The sequence below is a fragment of the Phodopus roborovskii genome, unplaced genomic scaffold, assembly GCF_943737965.1.
Source record: "Phodopus roborovskii unplaced genomic scaffold, PHOROB, whole genome shotgun sequence".
NCBI classification, from domain to species: domain Eukaryota; kingdom Metazoa; phylum Chordata; class Mammalia; order Rodentia; family Cricetidae; genus Phodopus; species Phodopus roborovskii.
In genome coordinates this window covers 25,870,193-25,893,163 of record NW_026126540.1, presented here as the reverse complement: position 1 = coordinate 25,893,163, position 22,971 = coordinate 25,870,193, and the positions used below count along the sequence as shown (strand labels likewise).

Here is a 22,971-nt window from a genome sequence, read left to right as displayed (position 1 = left end):
CGTGTCCCCCTCTCCCACAGGGTTTCTCTGTGTAGCCCTGGCTGTCCTGGGAGCTATAGATCAGACTGGCTTGAACTCAGGGATCGATCAGCCTGTCTTTGTGCTGGGATTAAGGGGGTTTGGTACCATGCTTGGCTGGCTTACTCCATAGTTCTTGACTCCAGCCATTCTTCCTGCTCCTGCAGCACAGGTGCACAGGTTCGAAGGTGTGCAGGTGCGCAGGTACACAAATGAGCAGGCGCAAAGGTACACAGGTGTGCAGCTGCACAGGTACACAGGTGAACAGGTATGGATGGGACTGGCCAGAGGGAGGTAGGGAGGTTTAAAGGGCACTGTGCTCCCTGACTCACTCTAAAGATTCAAATTTTCATTTGTCTTCAGGACAGACATTGGTCTAAGGGGTAGGTAGAAAGGGTCATTTTCCTCTGTGCAGACCCAAGACACCTTCATCAGGGGAGGGTGGCTTTGTGTTCTGGTTCTATTCCTAGAGCTCTGAAGGATTCTCTGAAGGTGCAGGCTTTTGTTGAACTCTAGAAACCTGTGATGGGGAGTTTTAATTGTCAGGACACAGCCTAGAATCTCCTGGTAAGAGAACTGTCTCGATCATGATGGCCTGTGGGTGTTTTAGTGGGAGATTCTCTTGATTACAATTAATTAATGTGAAAGTTCTACCTACCCATACTGTGGGATAGAATATTTGTTTACTATGTAAAGCTGTGTTGCATTTGTTTACGATGCATTTGTTGAACTATGTAAAGATGTGTTGTTTCACCTTTCCTGCCTAAGGCACCTGATTGGTCTAATAAAAAGCTGAATGGTCAATAGCTAGACAGAGCAGGGATGGAGGTGGGGGCCCAGGCAGACACAGAGGAAGCAGGAAAGTGGAAAGGACAGTATGTAGACGAGGTAAATGAGCCTTGGGGCAGCACATAGATTAATAGAAATGGGATAATTTAAGTTAAAAAACAAACTAGCTAAAACCATGCCCGAGCTAGGGCTGAGTATTCATAATTGATAGTGGGCCTCCATGTCTGTGTGGTGGCCCAAAGAAACTCCACCTTCCAGGCCTGGAACTTGCTTTGTAGATCAGGCTGGCTTCAAACTCAGAGATCCACCTGCCCCTACCTCCCGAGTGCTTGTGATTAAAGGCACGAGTCACCATTCTCTGGTTTATTTATTTTTATTTATATGAATGTATGTATATTCATGTATGTATGTGCATGTCTGACCTTCCGAGGCCAGAAGAAGGCATCAGTTCCCCTGGAACCAGAGTCTCACAGGCAGTTGTAAGCTGCCAGTGGTTGCTGGGAACCGAACTTGGGTACTTTGGAAGGACAAGAGTGCTCTCAACCACTGAGCCTCTCCAGTTCTCTCTCTTTCTGCTCCTGACTGTGAATGTGACTAGCTGCTTCAAGTCCTGGCCTTGGTTTCTCCACAATGATGGTCTACCATCTGGAATTGTAAACCAAATAAACCCTTTCTTTGTAAAAATTGCTTTGGGGGGGTAGTTTATCATAGCAATGGAAATAAAACTAAGGCAGGACCCTCGCTCGACCCCACTCAGCCTAGTCCTTTTGAAGTAGCATCTCTTGGGGATGGATACTAGGCTCTGCATGTTTAGCAAGCACTTCCAGAGTTTCTGATGGCTGCGTATTCTCAATCTTTTGGACCACTGCTGAAGTTCTGCTCCTGCTCATCCTAGTGGACTGGGCAGAAGGAAGGAAAAGAGTTGCTGCAAAGCCTAGAGTTTTTGGTGCCCACTGGGGAGCATGTAGTTAGAGACAAACTGATGTTTTATTAACAAAAATAAATACACGTTGGGCAGATGACAAGAATGAGGGCTGCAGACACAGTGGGGGCCAAGGAAGCTGTGGTGTCAGTCTACAGGCTGAGATGTGCAGGTGCCAGGGAAGACCCTGGGCCTAGACCCCCAGCCAGTGGGGGCAGCAGGGCGACGAGGGGCGTCTCACACTCCCCCAGCAGCACGTCCCTGCGCAGCCCCGCGCCCCTATCCAGCACCTTGGCCCTCAGACTGCGGGCGGCCAGGTCTGGCGGGCCCAGCCCTTCGAAGAAGAAATCTTCATTGAAGATCGGGTTGGAGCTGCCCTGGACCACGCGGCTCCGCTGAGCTCGCGGCCTAACGCGTGGCTGCAGCCGCAACACCACGCAGCAGCCGCCGCCGCCGCTCCCGGGGCGGGCCCGCGGCCGAGGAAGGTCCTCGGCGCTCACCAGGCGCAGCCGCAGGCGCCCGGGCCCCGCCTGGTACTCGGTGGACAGGCGCAGCTGCCCGCCGCGGGGCTCCAGGCGCAGCACGCTGTCCTTGATGGGCCGCAGCTGGCAGCAGAGGAAGTCCAGGTGGAAGAGCGGCGGCGTGCGGCGCGCCGCGTACGGGCTGGTGTCTGCCGAGCCAGTCTCGTCGGGGGACAAGGAGTGCGGCCAAGGCGTGCGCGGGGAGCCGCAGGGAGACGAGTCGGGCGACGAGGCCGTGTCGCTGTCAGGGGCCCGACACAGGCGGAGGTCCGGGGCCGAGACGTGCAGCCGCGACTGCGCCGGGGCTAGACCTGCAGCCAGGCCGCGCGGCACGTGGAACAGGGACTCCCGGCGGCGCGTGTGCGGGCTCTCGGGCAGGAAGGCCCAGCCCTCGCGGCCCGCCAGGTGCGGCAGCGAGCAGGTGGCGGGGAGGTTCCGGCCGCCCAGGTTGCGGTCCACCTTGGCCTCGGCGCCGCTGGGGTCCCGGAGCCGAGGCGGGATGAAGAACTGCGGGATGCGGTCCGGGGTGAGGATGTTAGGGTTGCAGTGCGAGGGCGAGCGTGGGGCCCGGCGCCTGGGGACCAGGCTGGAGTGCGCCTGCCTCGCCCCGGTCTCTGCCCTGTAGCCGGCTTTCTCCAAGAGCCACATGCAGTGGGTGGGGATGATGAAGCACTGAGGCTGAGAACGTCCAAATCCAGCTTCCAGGTTGGAAGCCCTGGACAGGGGTGTGCTGAGAAAAGAGAAGGGGGTGGGAAGGTCTGTGGTGCTGCTGAGAGCCAATACTTGGCCGGCTGCCTCCGTGGCCTTGTCCCCAAACTCATGGGGCACAAGGCTGGTATTTATAAGCAGGTAAAAGAAAACGGTGAAGTCTGGAAACTGGAGAAATGGAGCACAGGGTTAGACAGTAAGATTTTCAGATGGAAGGTCTGGAGATGGCTCAGTGGTTAAGAACACTTGCTGCTCTTGCCGAGGACCTGGCTTTGGGTCCCAGCACCCACATGGTGATTCACAATCGCCCATAACTCCAATACCAAGGGATCCAACACCCTCTTCTGACAGCTGCAGGCACCAGGCATGACACAGTGCACATACATACATACATGCAGGCAAAACCCTCATACATATAAAATAAATAAATTTTTAAAAACCACTTTCAGATGGAGGCCTAGTTTACTCCACTCACATCAGGGTTAGAGGGAATCAACACCCATATGACCCAAAGGCTTATAGTCAGAATCATGGATCCAGATATGAATCCTGATCATATATGTACTCTAGCTCCATACGATTATCGCTGCCCTAGGTAGGCTGGCCCCTTGTCCTACACCCATGATCTGGTCTGGGGCTCTCGAGGCTCCTTCTCTGCTCAGGCAGCTTCTGAGCCTGCTTCTCTGGATTGATCTATTCTTGAGCTCTAGCCCGATCTGACTCTTGTCTCCTCCCCCAAATCACCCTTCACCTTCTCAAGTTGCTCCTGAAAGAGACTCACTTCTGCTTCTAGCAGCTAGGAACACTCCTGATTGCTGATCTACAGACACTCAGAGCCAGTGCAGAGAGATTCACCTCTTTCGGTGAGTCACAGAACCCCTCTCCTCTCCTCTTTACACCCCCTCCCCCCAGCTTCTCAGCCCGGCCACATCCTGAGGCTGTAAGGCAGAGCTGGGCAGTTGAGTGGTCCCTCCCACTGTCCACTCTTAGGAAAGCTCAGAGCACAAAGGCACCATTGATTCTCCACCCCCATACCCCTAGTGTGGGTCCAGGGAGACTTCTTTGCAGCGGCTCAAGGCTCCCCTGCATGGAGTCACAGGAGCAACGAAAGTGCCAGGGACTCCGAGCGCATGTCAGGCACCCAGAGTGCAAATCTTACCCGTGGGCGGCAGCTGGAAACCAGCCTCTGGCTTCTGTCCCCACAGTGCAGAGCCCTAGGGGATCAGCTTCCTCTCTAGCTTGCTCCCCCAGGGCCCCGTCTTTCTGGGAGGAGCTGGCAGGGGCCTCTGCTGCCTATGTCTTCTTTTCCTGGATAAACACAGGTCTGTCTCTCTGGCCTTCAGCAGGGCTTTCTTAACTCCTTCCTCTAGTCAGAGCCAGATTTCCAGCAGCAGCCAGCTAGACCTGAACATGTGCTGCCAAGGTTGGGAGGGCGGCAGAGAAAAGGGACACTGCCATCAGTGGCCAGTGACTAGCTGTTGTCCCAACCCTTCCAGGCAAAGCCCTTAGCCATATTCACACACAGCCTGTCTTCTGTAAAACCCTCCCTGCTGGGATCCTGTCTTGGCCCCTAATATAAAGTTCTGGAGCCACTCCAGAAACTCCTCAGCAGTTTGGCTTTCAGTGACTAGTTTATTTCTCTGAATTATATCCAGCACCCCTTCCAAACAAACAAACAAACAAACAAACAAACAAGCTGCTAGGCTCAGGATTTCTGGATATAAACACTAAGGACAGCTGGTTCCACCTACAGTGAGGACCAGTGGACTTGAGTCCTACATCTTTGGCAGACTTTAGGAAGCACAGGTAGCCACTGGGAAGAAGATGAGATTATCAGTTTTACAGGTCCACCACCCTCCTTCCTTAGCATGGGCGATTTCCCGCCTTTTCCCTGATTGACAACTTCTCTTCTTAATTAGGGATGCCTCCTGTCCTATTTCACAGCACTCCCCATCTTTTTATTTTATGGTATTGGTTGTTTATTAATTAATTAATTAGTTTATGTGGGTTAGAGTGAGTGGCCTGGAATTTCCTGTATAGCCCAGGCTAACCTGCCTAGTCCAGGCCCCCATATTTGGGGACTACAGGTGTAAACCATTATGTGATTATTATTATTTTAAATGTCTGCACCCTTGTTAGGATGTAAATGTCATAAGGAAAGTGCTTGGCACAAGCCGTGTACTCAGTCAGGATTTAAAAAAATATGTATATGAGTGTTTAGTCTGCATGTATGTCTGTGTATGATGTGTATGCCTGGTGTCCTCAGAAGCCAGAAGAGGGCATCAGATCTCCTGGAGCTGGAGTTATAGACAGCTATGAGTCACCAGATGGGTGCTGGAAATCAAACCTGGGCCCCGTGGAAGAGCAGCAAGTGCTCTTAACCGATGAATCATCCCTCCAGCTCTTCAATTGGGATTTTAAAGGTATAAATGAATGCTATTAAGCAGAATTACACTTGAAACACATTGTCCATCTGTTCACTCAAAGTCTAAATTGTACTAGATGCAGTACTGAGTACACAGAATGGGGACCTAAGAGAGGGACAAGGGACATGTCTGCAACAAGCATAGCCCCAAGACAAACTGGAATGCAAGGGCGTGAAATAAATCAGGAAAGCAGTGATGATTTTGTCATCTGACGATACTTGAGGGTCACATGCTTTGTTCCTCTTGTAATCTCCTACCTTGTTGGCCCAAAGCCCCTGACTCTGTATAGTCCTACTGGTTTTCAGGGGAAACTGTCACATTCCATAGTCTGGGCAATTGTCAGATGGACTGGGAGGTAGAAGTGGGGATGCTGGCTTTGAGATGCCAGCTTGTGGCCTCTCACATGCAGTTTACCTCTCCCATTGGTGGGTAGAAGGAATGTCCCTAATACTCAGAGGTGTGAGGATTACACAGAGTAACACATGGTCATTATTTAGGCTGACTCATGGCAAGAAAACAGAGAACCCAGTTTAATATGGAGTGATGAGGACATTAAAAAAGATTTATTTTTATGTGAATAAGTGTTTTGTCTTCATATACAAAGTGGGTGCAATGCCAGAGGAGGCCAGAAGAGAACATTGGACCATCTGGGACTGGAGTTGTAGGTAGTTTCAAGGTGCTCTATGGGTGCTGGAAACCAAACCAGGGTCTTCTGCAAGAACAGCAAGTGCTCTAAACCATTGAGCCATTTCTCCTGCCCCGAGAAGGACAGTTTTGACTTGTAAAATAAGTGCAAAAGTAGAGTAAGATTTGTGAAAACTTGATCTTGGGGCTTCATTCATCTATAGTTGTTGCATATCTGCTCAGTTCATGATCTGGGAATATACCAACAAGGAAACATCCCCCTGGCAGATGTAGTTTATTATTTCCTGGGGGAGGGCAGGCAATGGTGACGTTTGCATTGGTTAAGCATCAAGGAGGTGAAGAGTGATGTCCAGGCATGTCTCCTGTGTTAAAGAAGCCTGATGTCTGTTGAGGATGTAGAAAGAGAAGGGGGGGACACTGCTGAATTAATGTTGCATGAGATGACAGGTGCATGGTCCAGGACTGTGAGAGTCTGTTTCTGATGTACTCTGAAGAGAGGACTTCCAGATGGACTCATTCCCATTCAAAGATTTTTGGCCTAAGCATCTGAGAGAATGAAGTTACCATTTTATTAAGAGAGGAAATATCAGGTACTCAGTTTCATGTCTGTTGTTTGAGACCCTTTAATGTTAGACACTTAAGTGGGAAATGTAGGGTTGACTTTAGCTATATGAATCTTGTGCCTAGAGATGAGACATAGATTCTTATGGCAGCAGCAAAATCTTTATTTTTGGTGGTAGAGTTCTATTTCCCATTACAGGTTGCAAGCCTTCAGGACACACACACACACACACACACACACACACACACACACACACACACACACACTTAAACCAAATCTTTTTGAAAAAGATGGAAGAAAGCAAAGGAAAAATTCTGCTGGAGAGTTGGCTGAAAGGGTAAAGCAAAATGGGACCATGGCCCAAGGGAGAGGAGAATCAAGAGAGAATTTGTTGTTTTGAGACAGGCTGTCCTTGAATTATTTTGAAATCTCTATGTAATAGAAGATGTCTTTGAACTCTTGGTCCTCTTGCCTTCAGCTCCCAAATGCTGGGATTACGGATGTGCACTTCCACACTCAGTTTATACAGTGGTGGGATTGAACCTAGGGTCTTGTGCATGCTAGGTAAGTACTCCACCAACTGAGGCACATGTATGTGTTTTCAACATTTATTATTTATTTATTTGTGTGTCAGGGAGTGACCACCGGCCTGTGCAAGTGCTCTTAACTAAGATCTTTAGATCTTTTTAGCCTTCTGTTATAGATCTCTCTCTCTCTCTCTCTCTCTCTGTATGTTTGTATATGTGTGTGCATGAGAGAGAGAGAAGAGAGAGAGATTTTTAGTTTTAGTTTTATTTTTTTTGAGACAGTCTCTTTATATAGCCCTAGCTATCTTGGAACTTGCTATGTAGACCAGGCTGGCCTTGAGTTTGAACTCGTAGAGATTTACCTGCCTTTGCCTCTAGAGTGCTGGGATTAAAGGTATGATCTCTGTTGCTTTTTTTTTTTTTTTTTGGAGATAGCATCTCATGTACTCTGTAACTCACTATATAGCAGATTGTCCTTGTATTCCTGATCTTTCTACCTCTGACTCCAAAGTGCTGGTATTACAGATATATGCTACCATGCTCAGCTCAAGAGAGTTTTTTTTTTTAAACTAAGAGAAACAATTAGCATGTTTGTATGCTGATATAAAGTCCACAGAAAAAGATAAGAGTTGAGTTTAAGAATGTAATGTTAGACTCTATCTGTTGTCCAGGCCACTATACTCAGCACCAGCTTTCCCCTTTACAGATACCAGTGGGCACCTTGCTGAGTGTGAGGGCTGTTCTTGGTGTCAACTTGACTATCTGGGATGAACTACAGTGCATAAGGGGAAGCCACACCTGTGAGGGATAGGCTGCTTGGTCTGAAGTGGTGAATCCATGTCTAGTCTGGACCTTTGGAGCAGAAGACAACTCTAATCCTGTTCTTGAGGTGGGAAGATACATTCCTTTAACCTAGGTCTTGAGGTGGGAAGACACAACTTTAATCTGGGTCATACCTGATGCTGGAAGCCCATAGAAGGACAATCAAAGAAGGAAGGTTTTGCTTTTGCTTGCTTGTTGCCTTGCTAGCACATCCATTCCTTTATCTATTGGATCCTGCTTTTTCAGGATTCCAGCATATACAGACCAGTTGAGACTCCCAGCCTTGTGCGACTGAGAAACTACTAGATTCTTGGACTTTCTGTTCACAGCTAGCCATTGTTAGCTTAGTTAGATTAGTAAATCATGCATATACATAGAAATATATATGTATATATTCCTATTGGAACCTCCAGTTTACCCCTGCTTGATCCAGAAAGCCCCATTCCTGTCTCTCCCTCCAAACTCCACCTACTCAGAATCTTTGAACAAAGGGAAGGTACCAAAAAGCTTAGTTCCACATTCTTGGAGGTTGTGGCAGCTTCCTCCCCTAAAGTTGCCAGCTGTCCAAGTCCCTGTCTAAAGCATGCAGTTTTTGGCCATACTTGGGAACAAAGCCAGCTTGTGATAGACAAGTCATCACCCCTTGTCTACAACCTATAAAGTCTCCTTGCTTTTGTTTGTGGATGCGGCTTCTCTGGCCTCCATCTCTGGGTCTGGAGAATCAGAATCCATCCAAGAGTTAGTTGCTTTGCTTAAATAAACCTGTTGTACTTTTTAAATTCAGTTGGATCTTGCTTACTGTGTCATTGGAGAAACCTATTATGGGGGGTATAAAACATATATATGCATACACACACACACACACACACATACACACACACACACACACACACTTGGTAAGTTCTGTGACTCTAGAGAATACTGACAAATACACTGAGACATTGTGAGTCCCTAACAGACTTGTGGGTGCCATGATCTCTCAACCCAGAAGTGACTTAACATCAAAGGGGATATTGGTCATTTATTCTGCTCCCCACCCACTTTCCTGCCAACTGCATGGAGTCAGAGAGCCTGGTTGGAGGCTCTTGTAACACCTATCCTCAGAAAGGTATGAAAACACTCTCTTGCCATGGGGTCTCCCAGTCCTTTCTTCAGAGACCCTGCCATGCTGTTGCTTCTGTCTATCTATCCATGGTGTTGATAATCTTCGTAATAAGTTCCTTCTCCTCTGTAATCTGACTCAATGTTCATTTTGAAGCACCCCCCCATCAGAAACCATGCAGTGAGCCAGCTCAGCAAGTGAAGACACTTGGCACTGCTGCTATTCTTGACAAAGTTTCCATTCCCCATCCACTCCTTACAAAGGGTAAGGTCTCCCATGGGAGTCAACAAAGCCTGGCACATCAAGTTGAGGCAGGGCTAAGCCCCTCTCCTCTGCATCAAGCCTGAGCAAAGCATCCCACCATAGGGAATGGGCTCCAAAAAGCCAGCTCATGCAGCAAGGATAGATCGTGTTCCCATTGCCAGGAGCCCCACAAACAGACCAAGCCATGCAACTGTCACCCACATGCAGAGAGCCTAGTTTGACCCACTCTGTAGGTACAGAGTCCATGAGCTCCCATACAAACTCAGGTCAGCTGTTTCTGTGGGTTTTCCCATCATGGCCTTGACCCTGCCTTGCTCATATAATCCCTCCTCCTCTCTTTGACTGGACTCCAGGAACTCAGCCTAGTGCTTGGCTGTGGATGGCTTTGAGCCCTTTTAACAAATGGGTTAACAAGATAAATCAGTAGATAAAAGCGCCTGCTGCCAAGGCTAATGACCTGAGTTGGATCTCTGGTGTAAGAATTCGAGTTGTTGAAGCAAACCCCACATCTGTCATCTTAAAGGGAATAAGAGATAGTTTTTTTCTGGAGCCATGTTGAATGACCATGCCCAGGAACACAGATTTAGTTTATCACCCTCCTTCCATGTTCCATCATAGAAGCAATGTCACAGAATTTTTATAGTTTTAACGGGACAGAGAAATTCATAAATCAAGGCAAGTTCAAGATACATTGGTGGGTACATCAGAGAGACAGGTAATTGGGCATGGGGGAAACCTTCCTATAGGCTCAAGATGCAATCTGGCAGTGTTCACAGCTTTTGGATTGATAGACGTTAGTTGTCTGCTACGTTAATAGATCCTAAAAGTTTTTAAAATCTATTGTCACAAGAAGTTAGTTCCAACATGGGGGTGGAGGTGGGGAGCAAGGAATGGCTGTTCTGGAGGGCCAGAATTTAGCACAAGATAAGGTTGGAATGTTGCCTCTGGTCCAGCCACATTCCAGTCTCTCCCAGGTATGAAATTCTAATCAGCCAATCAGTCCCTCAAACGGATTCCTTTCAGGAATTTTCACAACCAGATGCAATTTTTCAGAAGTTTTGTGCACAGAGTTTCAGAGTTGGGTATGGTATTGCCTGTCTTTAATCCCAGCACTCAGGAGATAGAAGCAGGTTTATCTCTGTGAGTTCAAGGCCTGTCTGACCCAGAATAGCCAGAGTTACATGGAGAGTCTTTGGAGAAGGAGGAGGAGGAAGATAAAGAAGGAAGAAAGAAGGAGAGTTTTAGTATATAGGTGAAATAAAGCATGGGAATTCAGGTTGACCTTGATACTGAGGGTAGATTTACAGGTCTAAGAGGCAGCACCCTGCCCCTGAAACCTTACAGTGTTTGAAGTTGAGAATAGGGAGAGGGTGGGGCATGGCCAGATCCAGAAACTGCTTTTCTGGAAAAACCACCTTTTTTTTCCTGAGACCCCTCCCCGCCCCCCCAAAAAAACACCCCAAAAAACCCCCCAAAACAAAACAAAAAACCCTAAAAACCCTACAGAATGAGAGAGAGAGAGAGACAGACAGACAGACAGACAGACAGAAATTGCCCATTTTTGCAACCTTCTGGTTCCAGGGCTGTTTGTAAGGATTCAAGCATTATGCTGGCCTGCCCCTGTCACCCAGCAGAATTCACTCAGGCAGTACCCGGGTCAGCCCATGGTTCAGTGGTTGCACAGTCTGCACGCAGATGCAAAGGACCCCATTTTAAAAGACAGACAACATCCCTCTGTCCCCACACGAACGCTCTCTTTTTCCTCTTTGCTGCTGTTCCCCTGGGACAGACAAGAAAAGTCCTGTGTTCTCTTCTCTTCTGTCCTCTCTCTGTGTCTCTTTACACCCCACCCTCACCCTGCTTTCCCTTTCTAATAAGACTCACTTAAGCGCTGTCTGCCTGGCATGTTTGTGCCCTGCCTTGGTCACCCTCACCTGTCATGGAATCTGCCAAGGCCACTCATGAACTTTATTGTAACACTTTCTGAAACTTCCATGGGTAGCAGATTTCTTGGAGTCTTGGGCCTGCTTTATAGTCCTGGTTTTGGGGGTTTCCTTTACCTGGGACCCACACGGTGGTGAGAAGGTGAGAAAGAGAACTGACTCCTGCAGATTTTACATATGCACGCGCACTCGCGCATGTGCGCACGCAGACACACACACACACACACACACACACACACACACACACACACAGAGAGAGTAATAATGTCATGCAATAAAAAAACAACTCTCCTAAAGGCCTAATTATCTCTTAAAAACCTTACTTCCCAGCACCCATCTAATGGCATCAAGTTTCAACAAGAGTTTTAGAGGAGAGAAGGCATATTCAAACCATAGAGACTTCTTAGGTGTCCTGATTTTCTTGCTCTTGCTGGTGCCGCTGTAGAATACTCAGAGGAGTGAGCCAGTGCAGAGTGCTTTCCTGGGTCCAGGCCAGATGAGAGAGATGCAGAGCAGGGCAGGTCTTTGTTTCTAGGTCAGCAGGCAAATGCTACAAGGCTCCTGTAACAAAACAAGACTAAACAAAACACTGCTTTTGGGTATTGCTCCATTTAGTGAGGGCTTGTGTGGTGTCCTCAGGCAGTATGAATTGGCTGCTAATGCTCACTGATGACAGACTATGTCTTACAGTCTGGCTTATCACTCAGGACCTTTAATTGTTGGCCTAGCTCAGCAGTCTTAGTTCCAGGAAGTCTCTTTCTTTAGAAGCTGGTATGAAGCCTCTTGCTTTCTTGGATAGATAGATGTTGTGTGCAATGATGCAGTGGTTTGAAAGGAAATGGCCCCCCAAAGGGAGAGGCACTCTTAGGAGGTGTGGCTTTGTTGGAATAGCTGGAGGAAGTGTGTCACTTCCTTCAAGTGGAGGTGGGTTTTGAGGTCTCATATATGCCCAAGCCATATGGTTTACTTCCTGTTGCCTGCACAAGATGTAGAATTCTCAGCTACTTCTGTGGCACATTGTCTGTATACACACTGCCATGTCTCACCATGATGATAGTGGACTGAACCTCTAAATTGTAAGCCACCCAGTTAAATGTTTTCCTTTATAAGAGTTTCCATGGTCATGGTGTCTCTTCACAACAATAGAAACCCTAACTAAGACAGTGGCTACTAACTTTTTGGTTTCTTTTTGTTCAGGATTTAGGCATCTAGGAACACTTATCCTTTGTTTCAAGGAGAATAAGTTGACACTTTTGCCTGGATGGCTGTCTTAGTCACTGTTCCATTGCTGTGAAGAGACACCACGACCAAGGCAATGCTTATAAAAGAAAGCATTTAAATAGGTACTTGCTTAGAGTTTTAGAGGTTTAGTTCATTATCATCATGATGACATGAATGGCACTGGAGCAGTAGCTGAGGCTACATCCTGATCCACAGACCAAGAGAGGGAACCGGGCTTGGCTTGGGCTTTTGGAGTCTCAAATCCCACACCCAGTGACACACTTCCTCTAAGAAAACCATGTCTATTCCAACAAGGACATTCCTCCTAATCCTTCTCAAATAGTGTACTTCCTGCTGACCCCTGTGTGTGCCTGGACATGAAACTGTACCTGAAAGGCTCCCAACTCCGTAGATTTCCACAGTATAACAAAGTGCCAGGATGCAACCAACGTTTTTTCTTTTTCTTTTTTTTTTTCTTTCTGAGACATGGTTTCTCTGTACTGCTTTGGAGCCTGTCCTGGAACTAGCTTTGTAGACCAGGCTGGCCTAGAACTCACAGAGATCTGCTTGCCTCTGCCTCCTGAGTGCTGGGACTAATGGTATACACCACCAACACCCAGCTACAACCAACCTATTGAATATGGCACTCAAACATAACTATCTCTATCCCTTATTTATTTTTAGTTAAAAAACGGCTTAAGAGGGATGAAATATATATGTCCCCCCACTTCTTCTGAGAGTGTTTGGATGAATAATGGACTAACCTTGATCATGAAATGAGGAAAACATATTTTTAAATGTATTTAGACACCGTGTTTAACAGAATACTAAGGGAAATCATGAAAGCAGAAAGGAGAAAAGTTTTAAATAGAAGTGTATGTGTGGGGACTGTGTTGACCATCATAAAACATCTGTCTCCAGCTTTTGGGAGGCATTGGGTCAAGGCCTTCAAATTTGTGTCTACCTATCCTTTGGCCATCATTTGAGACTGACTGCTTAGAAGGAAAGATCCATCTTCCTCACCACTGTTGCTCATGAGCATAACTCCATGTTGCCCCTGCAAAAGGTTTTATTCTCTCTGATTTCCTGAGTTACCAATCCAAACCCCAGATCCTGGAACCCCAGAACAGGTTTGAAACCAAATCCTTCACCACTTGCTAGTCTAAGATCTTGAGCATAGACTTCCTACTGACTTCTCTGAACAGAGGCAGGGGCTACTACTATCAGTGTACCCATGAAACCCTTTTCTATTTTTCTTTTCTTTTTAAATTTAAAATACAATTATATCATTCCCTCTTTTCTCCCCTCCCTCTATTTCTTTATCTTTGTTTTTTTAAAGACATTTTATGTTTTCATACATGTATGTCAGTGCACCATTTTTATGCCTAGTGCCCATAAAGGCCAGAAAAGAGGTATCAGATCCCCTGGAACTGGGGATGTACTTGTGAGCAGCCATACGGATGCTTGTGTTAGTCCTGAATGTCTTTTATTCCCCAAAGCTCTCCTATCTGTGAGTCTGACCTGTGCAGCCCCACCGTCTTCAGTTCAGAGCCTTGCAGGGGTCTCCCAGCCAATCAATGCTCTGCCTTTGGTCTTCTTGACTTTTTCCAGAGTCGCCTTTATAAAAACAGAATATTAATGATACCCCTCCTCCACCAGATCCTTTAAGGCTCCTGTTGTGTACAAGGCAAAGTTCAGTCTCCAGGGTGAGGATTCTGAAGCCTTCAGTGTCTGCACCTGCCCTGCTGCGGTCTCTTTTCCCAGTCTCTTGCCATTTAGTCCTTTGGGGTTCTTGAAATCCCCTGGGCTCTTTTACCCCACTGTGCCCGTGTTCTTACATTTCCCCCTGCTTCACCTTCCCTACCACCAGCTGGTCCCACTTAAATCTTTTTTGCAGTGCAGGTCCTGGAACCCAGGTCTTGTTTATGTTAGACCAACATCCTACCACTGTGCTATGTTCCCAGCCCACCAACTGTCTGTCTTTCTTTCTCTCTGTGCACAAGTGTGTACGTGTGGAGGCTAGGGAGCAACCCTGGAGGAGGGCTCTTCTTCCATCATTGTCTACCTTGGTTTTGAGAAAGTCTGACTAAACCTGCAGCTCACTATTTAGGCTAGACTGGCCGGCCAGCAAGCCCCAGGTCATGCCTGTCTTCATCCTCATCCCAGCTGGAGTCAGGATCATTCTTGCCACTCTCATTTCTCCCCACATGTTCTGAGGATCTAAACTCAAGTCCTCATACAAGCGCTTTACCCATGGAACCACCTCCCCAGCCCAGAACTCAGGGTCCCCCCCCCCCACTTCACCCTCCCTAATGCTGAGATTATAGCCAGGTGTCACCACATTACTTAACTTTTTTTTTTTGGGCTTGGTTTTGGCTTTTTTTTTTCCAGACAGAGTTTCTCTGTGGCTTTGGAGACTGTTCTGGAACTAGCTCTTGTAGATCAGGCTGGTCTCAAACTCACAGAGATCTGTCTGCCTGTGCTGGGGTTATAGGCATGTGTCACCACCACCCAGCTCACACTACTTAAACTTTTGAGTTTAATTCAGTTTAGGCAAAGCTTCCTCTAGATTTTCTCCTTGATCATAGAGTTAAATGGATTTGGTCCCTTTTTCAGCAGACACTTCTCTTCTGACGGGAACCAGGGAAGAGTAAGATGATCCTGATACGGTTCTCTGTGCTACATCTCCAGGCCAGTGACCCTGACTTGCATGCAGGGGACCAGAGATCTCATTTGGTGCCTGGCACGTGGCAGGAGCTTTATGTCCCCTCTTGGTGCTGGTGGGAGATGGGCATTGGAAGAGTAAAAGAAAAAAATATTCAACTTAAAAAACTTTTAAAAAGTTTATTTTATTTGTATGGGTGTCTGGTCTACATGTAAGGTACCGTTTGCATGCCTGGTACTCTGTGGAGGCAAGAAGAGCACATGGATCCCCTGGGACAGGAGTCAACAGATGGTTGTGAGTCACCGTGTTGGTGCTGGGAATCAACAGTCAGTGTTCTTAATTACTGAGCCATCTCTGACCCATGGACAATTTTGTTTCCAGCTACAGAAGGTTTGGGGCTGATTATAGATTGGTAAAAATGCCTACTCCCTCATCTACCACCTGATTCCTGGGGACCTTTCTCTGTCATGTGGTAGTCCCAGGCAGACCGAGTCATCACCACTGTCCACTCTGCTGAAGGCATAGTCATTGCTACTGGGGTGGATCTTCTTCCAGCTGCATCTGAAGGAAAACGCCTGCAAGGAAAAGAGAAGTGAGTGCCGGGAGCCAGGACCAGGAGAGCAGGAGCCAGCTGAGGGCATGGACCATTTGCCTCACATTATCCATCACCTGAAGTTGTTCTGTGGTGTGTGTTGCATATACCTCACTTAGGAAAACAGTTTTGTTCTCTTTCTCTCCATCCATGCCTCTAGCAGGTACCCAGTCCCACTCCTAACAGGGCTAGCTTGGGACTAGATCATTAGCTTCCCCTCTCCCTTTGTTGTGGGTTGGGTTGTGGCAGGCCCAGCCTGAGGATGAGGGTGTTTTTCTTTACCAGAGCACTTGGCATAGACTGTTTGCTTGTCTCTGCTCTGGGCGATGCAGGACATGTGAAGCTTCTGGTCCTCAATCTTTTCTACTTGAATGTCCAGGACAGCCAAAGAGCCCACGGGGATCAAGCTGGGAGAGTGGGAGAGGAGGCAACTGAGTTCATTTCCATACCTCCCCACTTTGGCCTTCCCCTTCTCTCACCTCACCCTGCCCTCAGGACTCATATGCAGCCCTAGGTTCAGGTTCAGGGGCTGTTTGTTGTTGATTCCTGGTGTTGAATGGCAGAGGTTCATGAAATAGAGCCCTGGCCCAAGGATTCACACTTTTTCTTTTTCTTTTCTTTTTGTTTATTCAAGACAGGGTTTTCCTGTGTAGCCTTGGCTGTACTGGAACTAGCTGCTTAGACCATGCTGGCCTCGAACTCACAGAGATCTGCCTGCCTCTGCTTCCCAAGTGCTGGAATTAAAGGTGTATACCATCAACACTCGGCCACACTTACTTTTTAAACCTGATGTTGAGACTTAGCGTGAACAGTCCTTCTCCAGCCAGATAGGCAGTTTTAGAAAATGTCTCATCCATCATGGCTGCCAGTGACCCTCCATGGGCAAACCTGGAAATCAGGAGGGGAAGTAAGACTAGGGCTAGGGCTGTTTAGATTGACCCCTTTCCTGGGCTGCTTTTCAATACCTTGGGAGGTAGCAAACCTCCCAAGCTTTTCTCTTTCCTTGAGTCCCCCAGACATGGATCTGCCATCTTAGGCAGCCAAACAGGAAAGTATACCCCATGAGCTTCAGTAGTTCAAAAGAAACCCAACTTCCCTCCTTTTTGCTTCAGCATGTGTTAACCACTGCTACCATTGCACCAAAAGAACATTTTTTTTTCTTCACAAAATTAATAGAGACCTTTTTTTCTGATTCATCACCTAATTGCTGGCTGCAGTCGCCACGTTTTAGAAGGATGCATACATTGAAAGGAGTAGAAAAAACCCCTAGTGTGGTTTTCCCTTAGAGTGGAAAAGACTTAGTCTTTTGTTGTTTTGCTTTTTTGAGACATGATCTCACTGAAGCCCAGTCTAGACTTGAACTCATGGCAATCCTGCCTCAGTCTCCTGAGCTGGGATTGTAGGTGTGAACAACCATGATTAGCTTGTTTTGGTCTTTGAAACACCAGTGTGGGCCATCTCTCACCCTGTCAGTCACTTAGCTGATGTTGGACCCACAGTTTCAGGGCAGGTTAATTAACTTATGACTGATTAAAGGGCTAACAAGGTAGGCTTCTGAGCAGCACTGTCTGGAAAACATCAGAGTCTATTTCTTCAGTGTGATAGTGAAGTCATTTGGTCACTTCAAGTGTGTGAAACCTTCATTGTCATTTATGCAAACTGACCTTCATGACAAGGCTTTGTCACTGTTGGTTAAGCTAGGGAAGACTATCTAGGCACCCTGAGAGAATATGCAAATGACCCAAAACAGACCTGGGCTTTGAAAGTAAGCACAATCCATCATGGACCCAGGCTAGCTGGTCTTGCTGTTCTGCCAAGGCTGCAGTGGGATCCTCAGGCCCTCCCTTCCTGCTTTAGTGACATCACACCACCTGGCTGGAGTCCTGGTTCTGCCACTCACTACCTCTGTGTTCTTGAACACCTTGCTGAACCATTCTGAGCCTTCATATTCTCACCAGGTATTTGAATAAAAAGAACTCACTGATTAAGTGCCCCAAATCTCATGCAGACTTCTGGCATTTGCCTCCATTGCTGTGAAGAGAAAATGAATTGGTGCCAAGACCTGCCCTTGCCTCTCTGTGTTCTCTGATCAGACAGAGGATTCACCAGCAAAATGCTTATTCTGCAGAGCAGTTCTTAGCCAGTGGGCAGTTCCTGCTCACTTGCATTGCCTGGGACTCTCAGTCCACTGACTGGCTTTAGTGTTAGATCATCTGCTCCTCCCCTTTTTATAGGTGCACACACCCCTGAATGAAATGCATGCACACTTCTCTCCACCCTGTTTCCTTGGGATTTCTTCTTCAGAAGGGAAAGGATCCTTGCTTTCTCAGGACTTTTATTTCTGGAACATTCTGAGACTTCAGGAAGGGGGTTCTTCATACATGCACAGTGGAGCCTGGAGAAGCTAACTCAAATTGTCCTCACAGGCCTGGCATGGAGAAGATGAAACCCAGTTCCTTGTACCCTGTTTTAGGTCTTTAGAGACTGTGCGGCCTGGTGGGTGCTGGACCCACTCCGCTGAGCCAAGCCTTCGAGGAATCCACCCTGGCCTGTCTGAGGCCTTACCCTGGTGCCCCTTCCAGGTAGGGGCCTGGCTGGAAAAGACAGACTGACTTCTTCTCAGATGGATGGAAAAAGATGACATATTCATAGCCTTGTCCTTCCAGTAGGATGCATCTGGTAAAGATGCGCCAGTCCTGTTTGTCTGGGGAGAGATGACAGTTTTGAAGCAGAGATACTTCAGGGGACCTGTCAGGATACAGCATCATGAGCTTAACAGGAACAAGAGGAGAGAACCAGAAACCCTATCTCTGTTGTTAGGGAGCCTTTCTACAAGGGAGAAGGGAAGAAAATATGATCCTTAACCCTTGTCTTCAGAAAGCCTGTGTCCTAGGGGTACAAAGTTCATAAAGTATAGGACTAGCAAGTATTCTACCAACTGAGCCATATCCTCAGCGTGGAAATAACCGCCCCCCCCAAGACAGGACATTTTTGTGTAGCCCTGGATGCCTTGGAACTCACCCTGTAGACCAGGCTGGTTTTGAACTCATCAGATCTACCTGCCTCTCCAGGTACTGATGGTATATACCACCATGCCTGTCTTGTGACTCTGCTTGGCCTATACCATGAATCCAAAGGTCACCTACTAGTTATGTCATCCATTCATCATTGCAAAGCAACCATATGTATGAATGAAAAAGAAAATACAGAGATACACACACACACACACACACACACACACACACACACACGCACACACACGGTGGGACAAGATAAAGGTGGCTGCTTTGACAATCAAATTCATTGCACATTTCAGAGTGCTGCCTCACCAGAGCAAAGGTGGCATGTCGAGGCCTGCAGTAGGTAAGGGAGGCCCAAAGTTTTTTTTTTTTTTTTCAAGACTGGGAAGGAAGGGTGGGGACAAAGCTTAGCTGAGGGATGAGCCATTGGTGAGAAGCCAGAAAGAGCAGGGCCCTGTACTGGCAGCCCTCCAGCCGGGAGCAAAGGTACCACTTGTGTGTGATCCCCTTCACAGCGAAGTAAAGGAGCCAGGCAGAGATACCAGTGCAGACATACTTCCCATCCATGGCTGGTCTGCAGAAGAGAGAGTAGTAGACAGCAGGAAGAGCCTTCAGTGTGTGGTGCTCACAAATTTCCTTCCTGGATGTCTTAATGCTTTTTATTGAATTAACTCTTGGGGAAATTAATACAATTTATTTTGATAATATTCATACTCTTCCCTTTGGAGAAAAGTTGTTCCTATGTAGTCCTGAATGGCTTTGCAGACCACACTGGCCTGGAATGGAACTCTCACATTCACCTGCTTCTGCCTTCTGAGTGCTGGAATTTGTGCCACCATGGCTAGCCTTCCTGAATGGCAGCAGTCTGAACTGATCTAGGGTTTCAGGCAGGGGCCCTCACTGTGGGTAGTGGTGTGTGTGGTAGTAGTGGAAGGGTATGTGTGTGTATGTGTTGTGGGTGAAGGTATGTGTATGTATAGGTGTATGTGTGTGTGTGTGAGGGGAGTTTATGTGTGTGTGTTCTTCTGGACCCTTTCAGACTTGGTCTTACCTGAGGCAGTTACCAGCCCAGATGGGAGCTTAAGTCCCTGGATATGTTCTCTGTTGGACTTGAAGGAGGGCAGTTTAATCCACCTGCCTGACTTGGTTTTCTCCAGAAATTCTTGGTACAGACTCAGCATATCTGGACACCAGCTGGCATTGGGGAGGGCATAATCCTTTAAATCTGTTTTCTCTGGACAGAATCTCGCAACCTAGGCAAGAAAAATCAGGATGGCAGGATGACATCTTGGAAGGTGGGGATTGTTCTTGGGCTACGGGACCATCATTTAGTCTATTTCTGGGTTTGGGGCTTTTCAGTCCTCTCTGCTGGAGTGTTACTAGAAGAAAGAGCCCATCCTCCTTCAAGGGGATTTGGAGACACCTGTGGGTAAGTGGCCTAATGGTGTTAAAGAGCAAAGAAATGGGAATGTCTGGGATGGGGATAGGGACTGGCAATTCCAGCCACACTGCAGAAGTACAATATTGTTACCATGAGTAGTTCCTTGAAATGAAGGACTGCTACTATTAGTGCCATAGAACAGGTGGGAAAAATGGGGATTAAGGTTGTTACAGTTGGGAGAGGGACAGTTTAGACACTGTTTCACTGAGGGGTAAACCTGCAGTTGATGAGAGATATTTATTATCCCCTCACTACGGGAGCTAGTTAGCTTATGGACCTGTCTGGTGGCTCCTTTGAAATGCTTTCAAACCCCAAAGAAGTGTAATATAACAGCCAGGGTCAGTGGGCAATGTGGTCATCTGTCACATGTCATGCATTAGTCACTTCTGAGGGTAATAAGCATCTGGTTGCAAACACTCACAGACAGGCCTTAGCTATTGCAGTGTGAACCCTATAAGAGATTGCTGGTTGCCACACAGGAATTGGACCAGGATTTGTCCTACTAGATTTAGTTTGGGATATGGTTTAGTAAGTACCCCAAAGCATTTTCCCTTTGCCAAACCAAACAGCTCCGTAGAAGCCCAGACATAAGACAGGAAAAGAGGATTTAGGGTGCTTGAACCCTAGACCCTTAGAGAGGAAGGGAGCTCATCTGACTCCTTGGGAACTTACCAGGGAATCTGTGGAGGATCCGAATGCTGAGGCCTGGTGGAGTTTGGGCAGGAGATGGGGGTTTCTTGGGAGAGCTTTGTGGTGGACAAGTCTTGCCACCCTCTGGAAGCCTGTTCTCATCATAACTGAATGCCAGGATCCTGTCTCTGCTTGGATAGAAGATAGAGGCTGACTCCCAAGGACAAGTGAGTATCAGGCAGTGTTGCTGAGATGATGGTGAAAACACCTTCCACCAGGTGCTCCTGGTGCAGGCTTTCTTCTAGCAGGGAGCTCCCACTGAATAGAGGGTGACTGTGCAAGACTGGGCTGGGCTGGTACAACACCCACAGGCTTGGGGCCTTTAGCTGATCTCAGAGCCCTGCCCAGTGTTGGGGAGGGATAGATGCTTCCTGAGCATGAATGGGCAGGAGGACGTACCTGTACATAAACAAGTAGTTATGTACTTGTGGAGCACATAGGGCCTCAGAGAGCTGCCCTGCACTTTTGTGGGCAGGACTCAAGACAATTTGCAGAAAGATCACAGTTTGTTGTGTTAGAATCCAGACTGGATGGCAGTATGTGCCTCCATACCTTCAGCAGCCCCTCCCCACCCACAGATACTGACAGGTACCTATTGAGAGCATTGCCTGTGGCACCCTAGCTGATGACTCCCAGGTGCCCAGATTTCTCACCTGGGGGAAGGCTGTGGATGGCTACAAACCCTGCTCTCCATCTCCTTCCTTGATGCCTGTTGGGAAATCAGAGGACCTGGCTGCAGTCTCATGCTGTGAATTCCTCTTCTTCCTCAATTCTACTTCCAAGAAGAAGACACTACACTGTCTGTCCCAGAACTCTCCTCAGAGCCCCTACCATTCTGCTTCTGTCAGTCTGTCCATGGCAAATAATGCTTCTAATATACGCCATACCCTCCACAATCTTTCTCACTGTTCCTCTTGAGCCTCACTTCTGAGACCTTTCACATCTGTGTTGGTGGAGCATTTGTGGCATGATTTTGAAAACTCTAATATGATCTGGGGAAACAAACAAACAAACAAACAAACAAACAACAAACTCAGCTCACAGCCTTAGACACCCTCCTCTTGTGTACCAAGCAAGAGTTAGTACAGTTGCTGGTTCTTGGCTAGTGATAGGAGTTGGTAGGGGTTAGGGGGTACAGGAGATCGCTGAGAGGAAGCTGCTTAACAAGGGGCCTGTGTGACTGGAATTCCAGGGAAGGGGTGAAGGCAGCAGACAGCTCCAGGAATGAGGTGGGGTAGGCAGTGGAGGCATTGTGCAAGTGCTACCTGGTGCCCTCCAGAGATGACCTCTCAGACAATTTATATCCCATTGAAAATCTTTATTCTGGCTGTCTGGGACTATACACATATTCGGAGACCCAAGTGTGGCCTGGACCATTTACACAAAGGGACTTTTAAAGGTAAAAACCATATCCTGGTATCTTGCTCAGCAGCGGCTGGGGAGGTTTGCATAAGCAAGCAATTTAACAGATGCTAAGATAAGTTTCTGGGACATCTTGGCCTTGGGTCCTAGAATGGAGTTGTGTAATTTTCTGTGGGGATTGTCTATCAAGGCAACCACATTCTTGTTAAACCTGAAATGGCCTCAGCAAAAAATACAAGATGGAGGAACCTCTGCACTGTCTTGCCCCATGACATGAGCAAGCCTAGAAACTTTGGTGGGCTTATGTGAGTGTGAGACCAAGAGTTAGATGGAATCCCCAGTAGGCAGACAGATAAGGAGAGGGCCCATGGCTAGGTTATAGAGGTGGTGAATTTCCAAGATAGCTAGCTTCTTCCTCATCTTCCTCACAAGAGTCTGACTGCTTAAAAGAAAAACCTTATAGTCCTTTGTTTTCCACCAACCCCTGTGATGAACTGGTTCAACAAGTTCAAGGCTGGGTCTGGACATGTTACAGTTGCAAACCAATCAACCATCCTATCTGTCTTCCAACCAACCAACCAAACATTAAAGGAGTAAAACTCTTCAGAGGATTTTCAGCCCCCACCAATAAGAGATATTTTTCCACTCTTATTTTGACTTTTTGGGACCAGACGGTCCACCATGTGTCTGTCACATCATTGTATATCAGAAGCATATAGCTTGGATTTTGC

General features: G+C 47.5%; 2 protein-coding genes across 2 annotated transcripts; both read right to left on the bottom strand.

The window, feature by feature from the left end:
- Window positions 1-1,775: 1,775 nt before the first annotated feature.
- Window positions 1,776-3,134, bottom strand: C2cd4d (C2 calcium dependent domain containing 4D). Its single transcript, XM_051199022.1, has one exon. It carries the CDS (start codon window positions 2,896-2,898, stop codon window positions 1,882-1,884), a length of 1,017 nt encoding a protein of 338 aa, XP_051054979.1. The 5' UTR covers window positions 2,899-3,134; the 3' UTR covers window positions 1,776-1,881.
- Window positions 3,135-15,597: 12,463 nt separating this feature from the next.
- On the bottom strand, window positions 15,598-21,213 carry Them5 (thioesterase superfamily member 5). The gene is made up of 6 exons (XM_051199023.1): window positions 20,861-21,213; window positions 19,799-20,000; window positions 18,293-18,431; window positions 16,505-16,615; window positions 16,010-16,134; window positions 15,598-15,710 (listed from the first exon to the last, which is right to left on the bottom strand). The coding sequence occupies exons 1-6, from the start codon at window positions 20,981-20,983 to the stop codon at window positions 15,667-15,669; spliced, it is 744 nt and encodes a 247-aa protein (XP_051054980.1). The 5' UTR covers window positions 20,984-21,213; the 3' UTR covers window positions 15,598-15,666.
- Window positions 21,214-22,971: the final 1,758 nt, after the last annotated feature.

What these genes read in the sequence shown, in the direction of transcription:
- C2cd4d (XM_051199022.1), bottom strand. Translation starts at nt 2,898, where the DNA reads ATGTGGCTCTTGGAGAAAGCCGGCTACAGGGCAGAGACCGGGGCGAGG.
- Them5 (XM_051199023.1), bottom strand. Translation starts at nt 20,983, where the DNA reads ATGATGAGAACAGGCTTCCAGAGGGTGGCAAGACTTGTCCACCACAAA. An exon ending in GATCCTCCACAGATTCCCTG is followed by an intron (nt 20,001 to 20,860) that starts GTAAGTTCCCAA and finishes TTTCTTGCCTAG; the next exon opens with GTTGCGAGATTCTGTCCAGA. An exon ending in TACCTGGAAGGGGCACCAGG is followed by an intron (nt 16,616 to 18,292) that starts GTAAGGCCTCAG and finishes CCTGATTTCCAG; the next exon opens with GTTTGCCCATGGAGGGTCAC.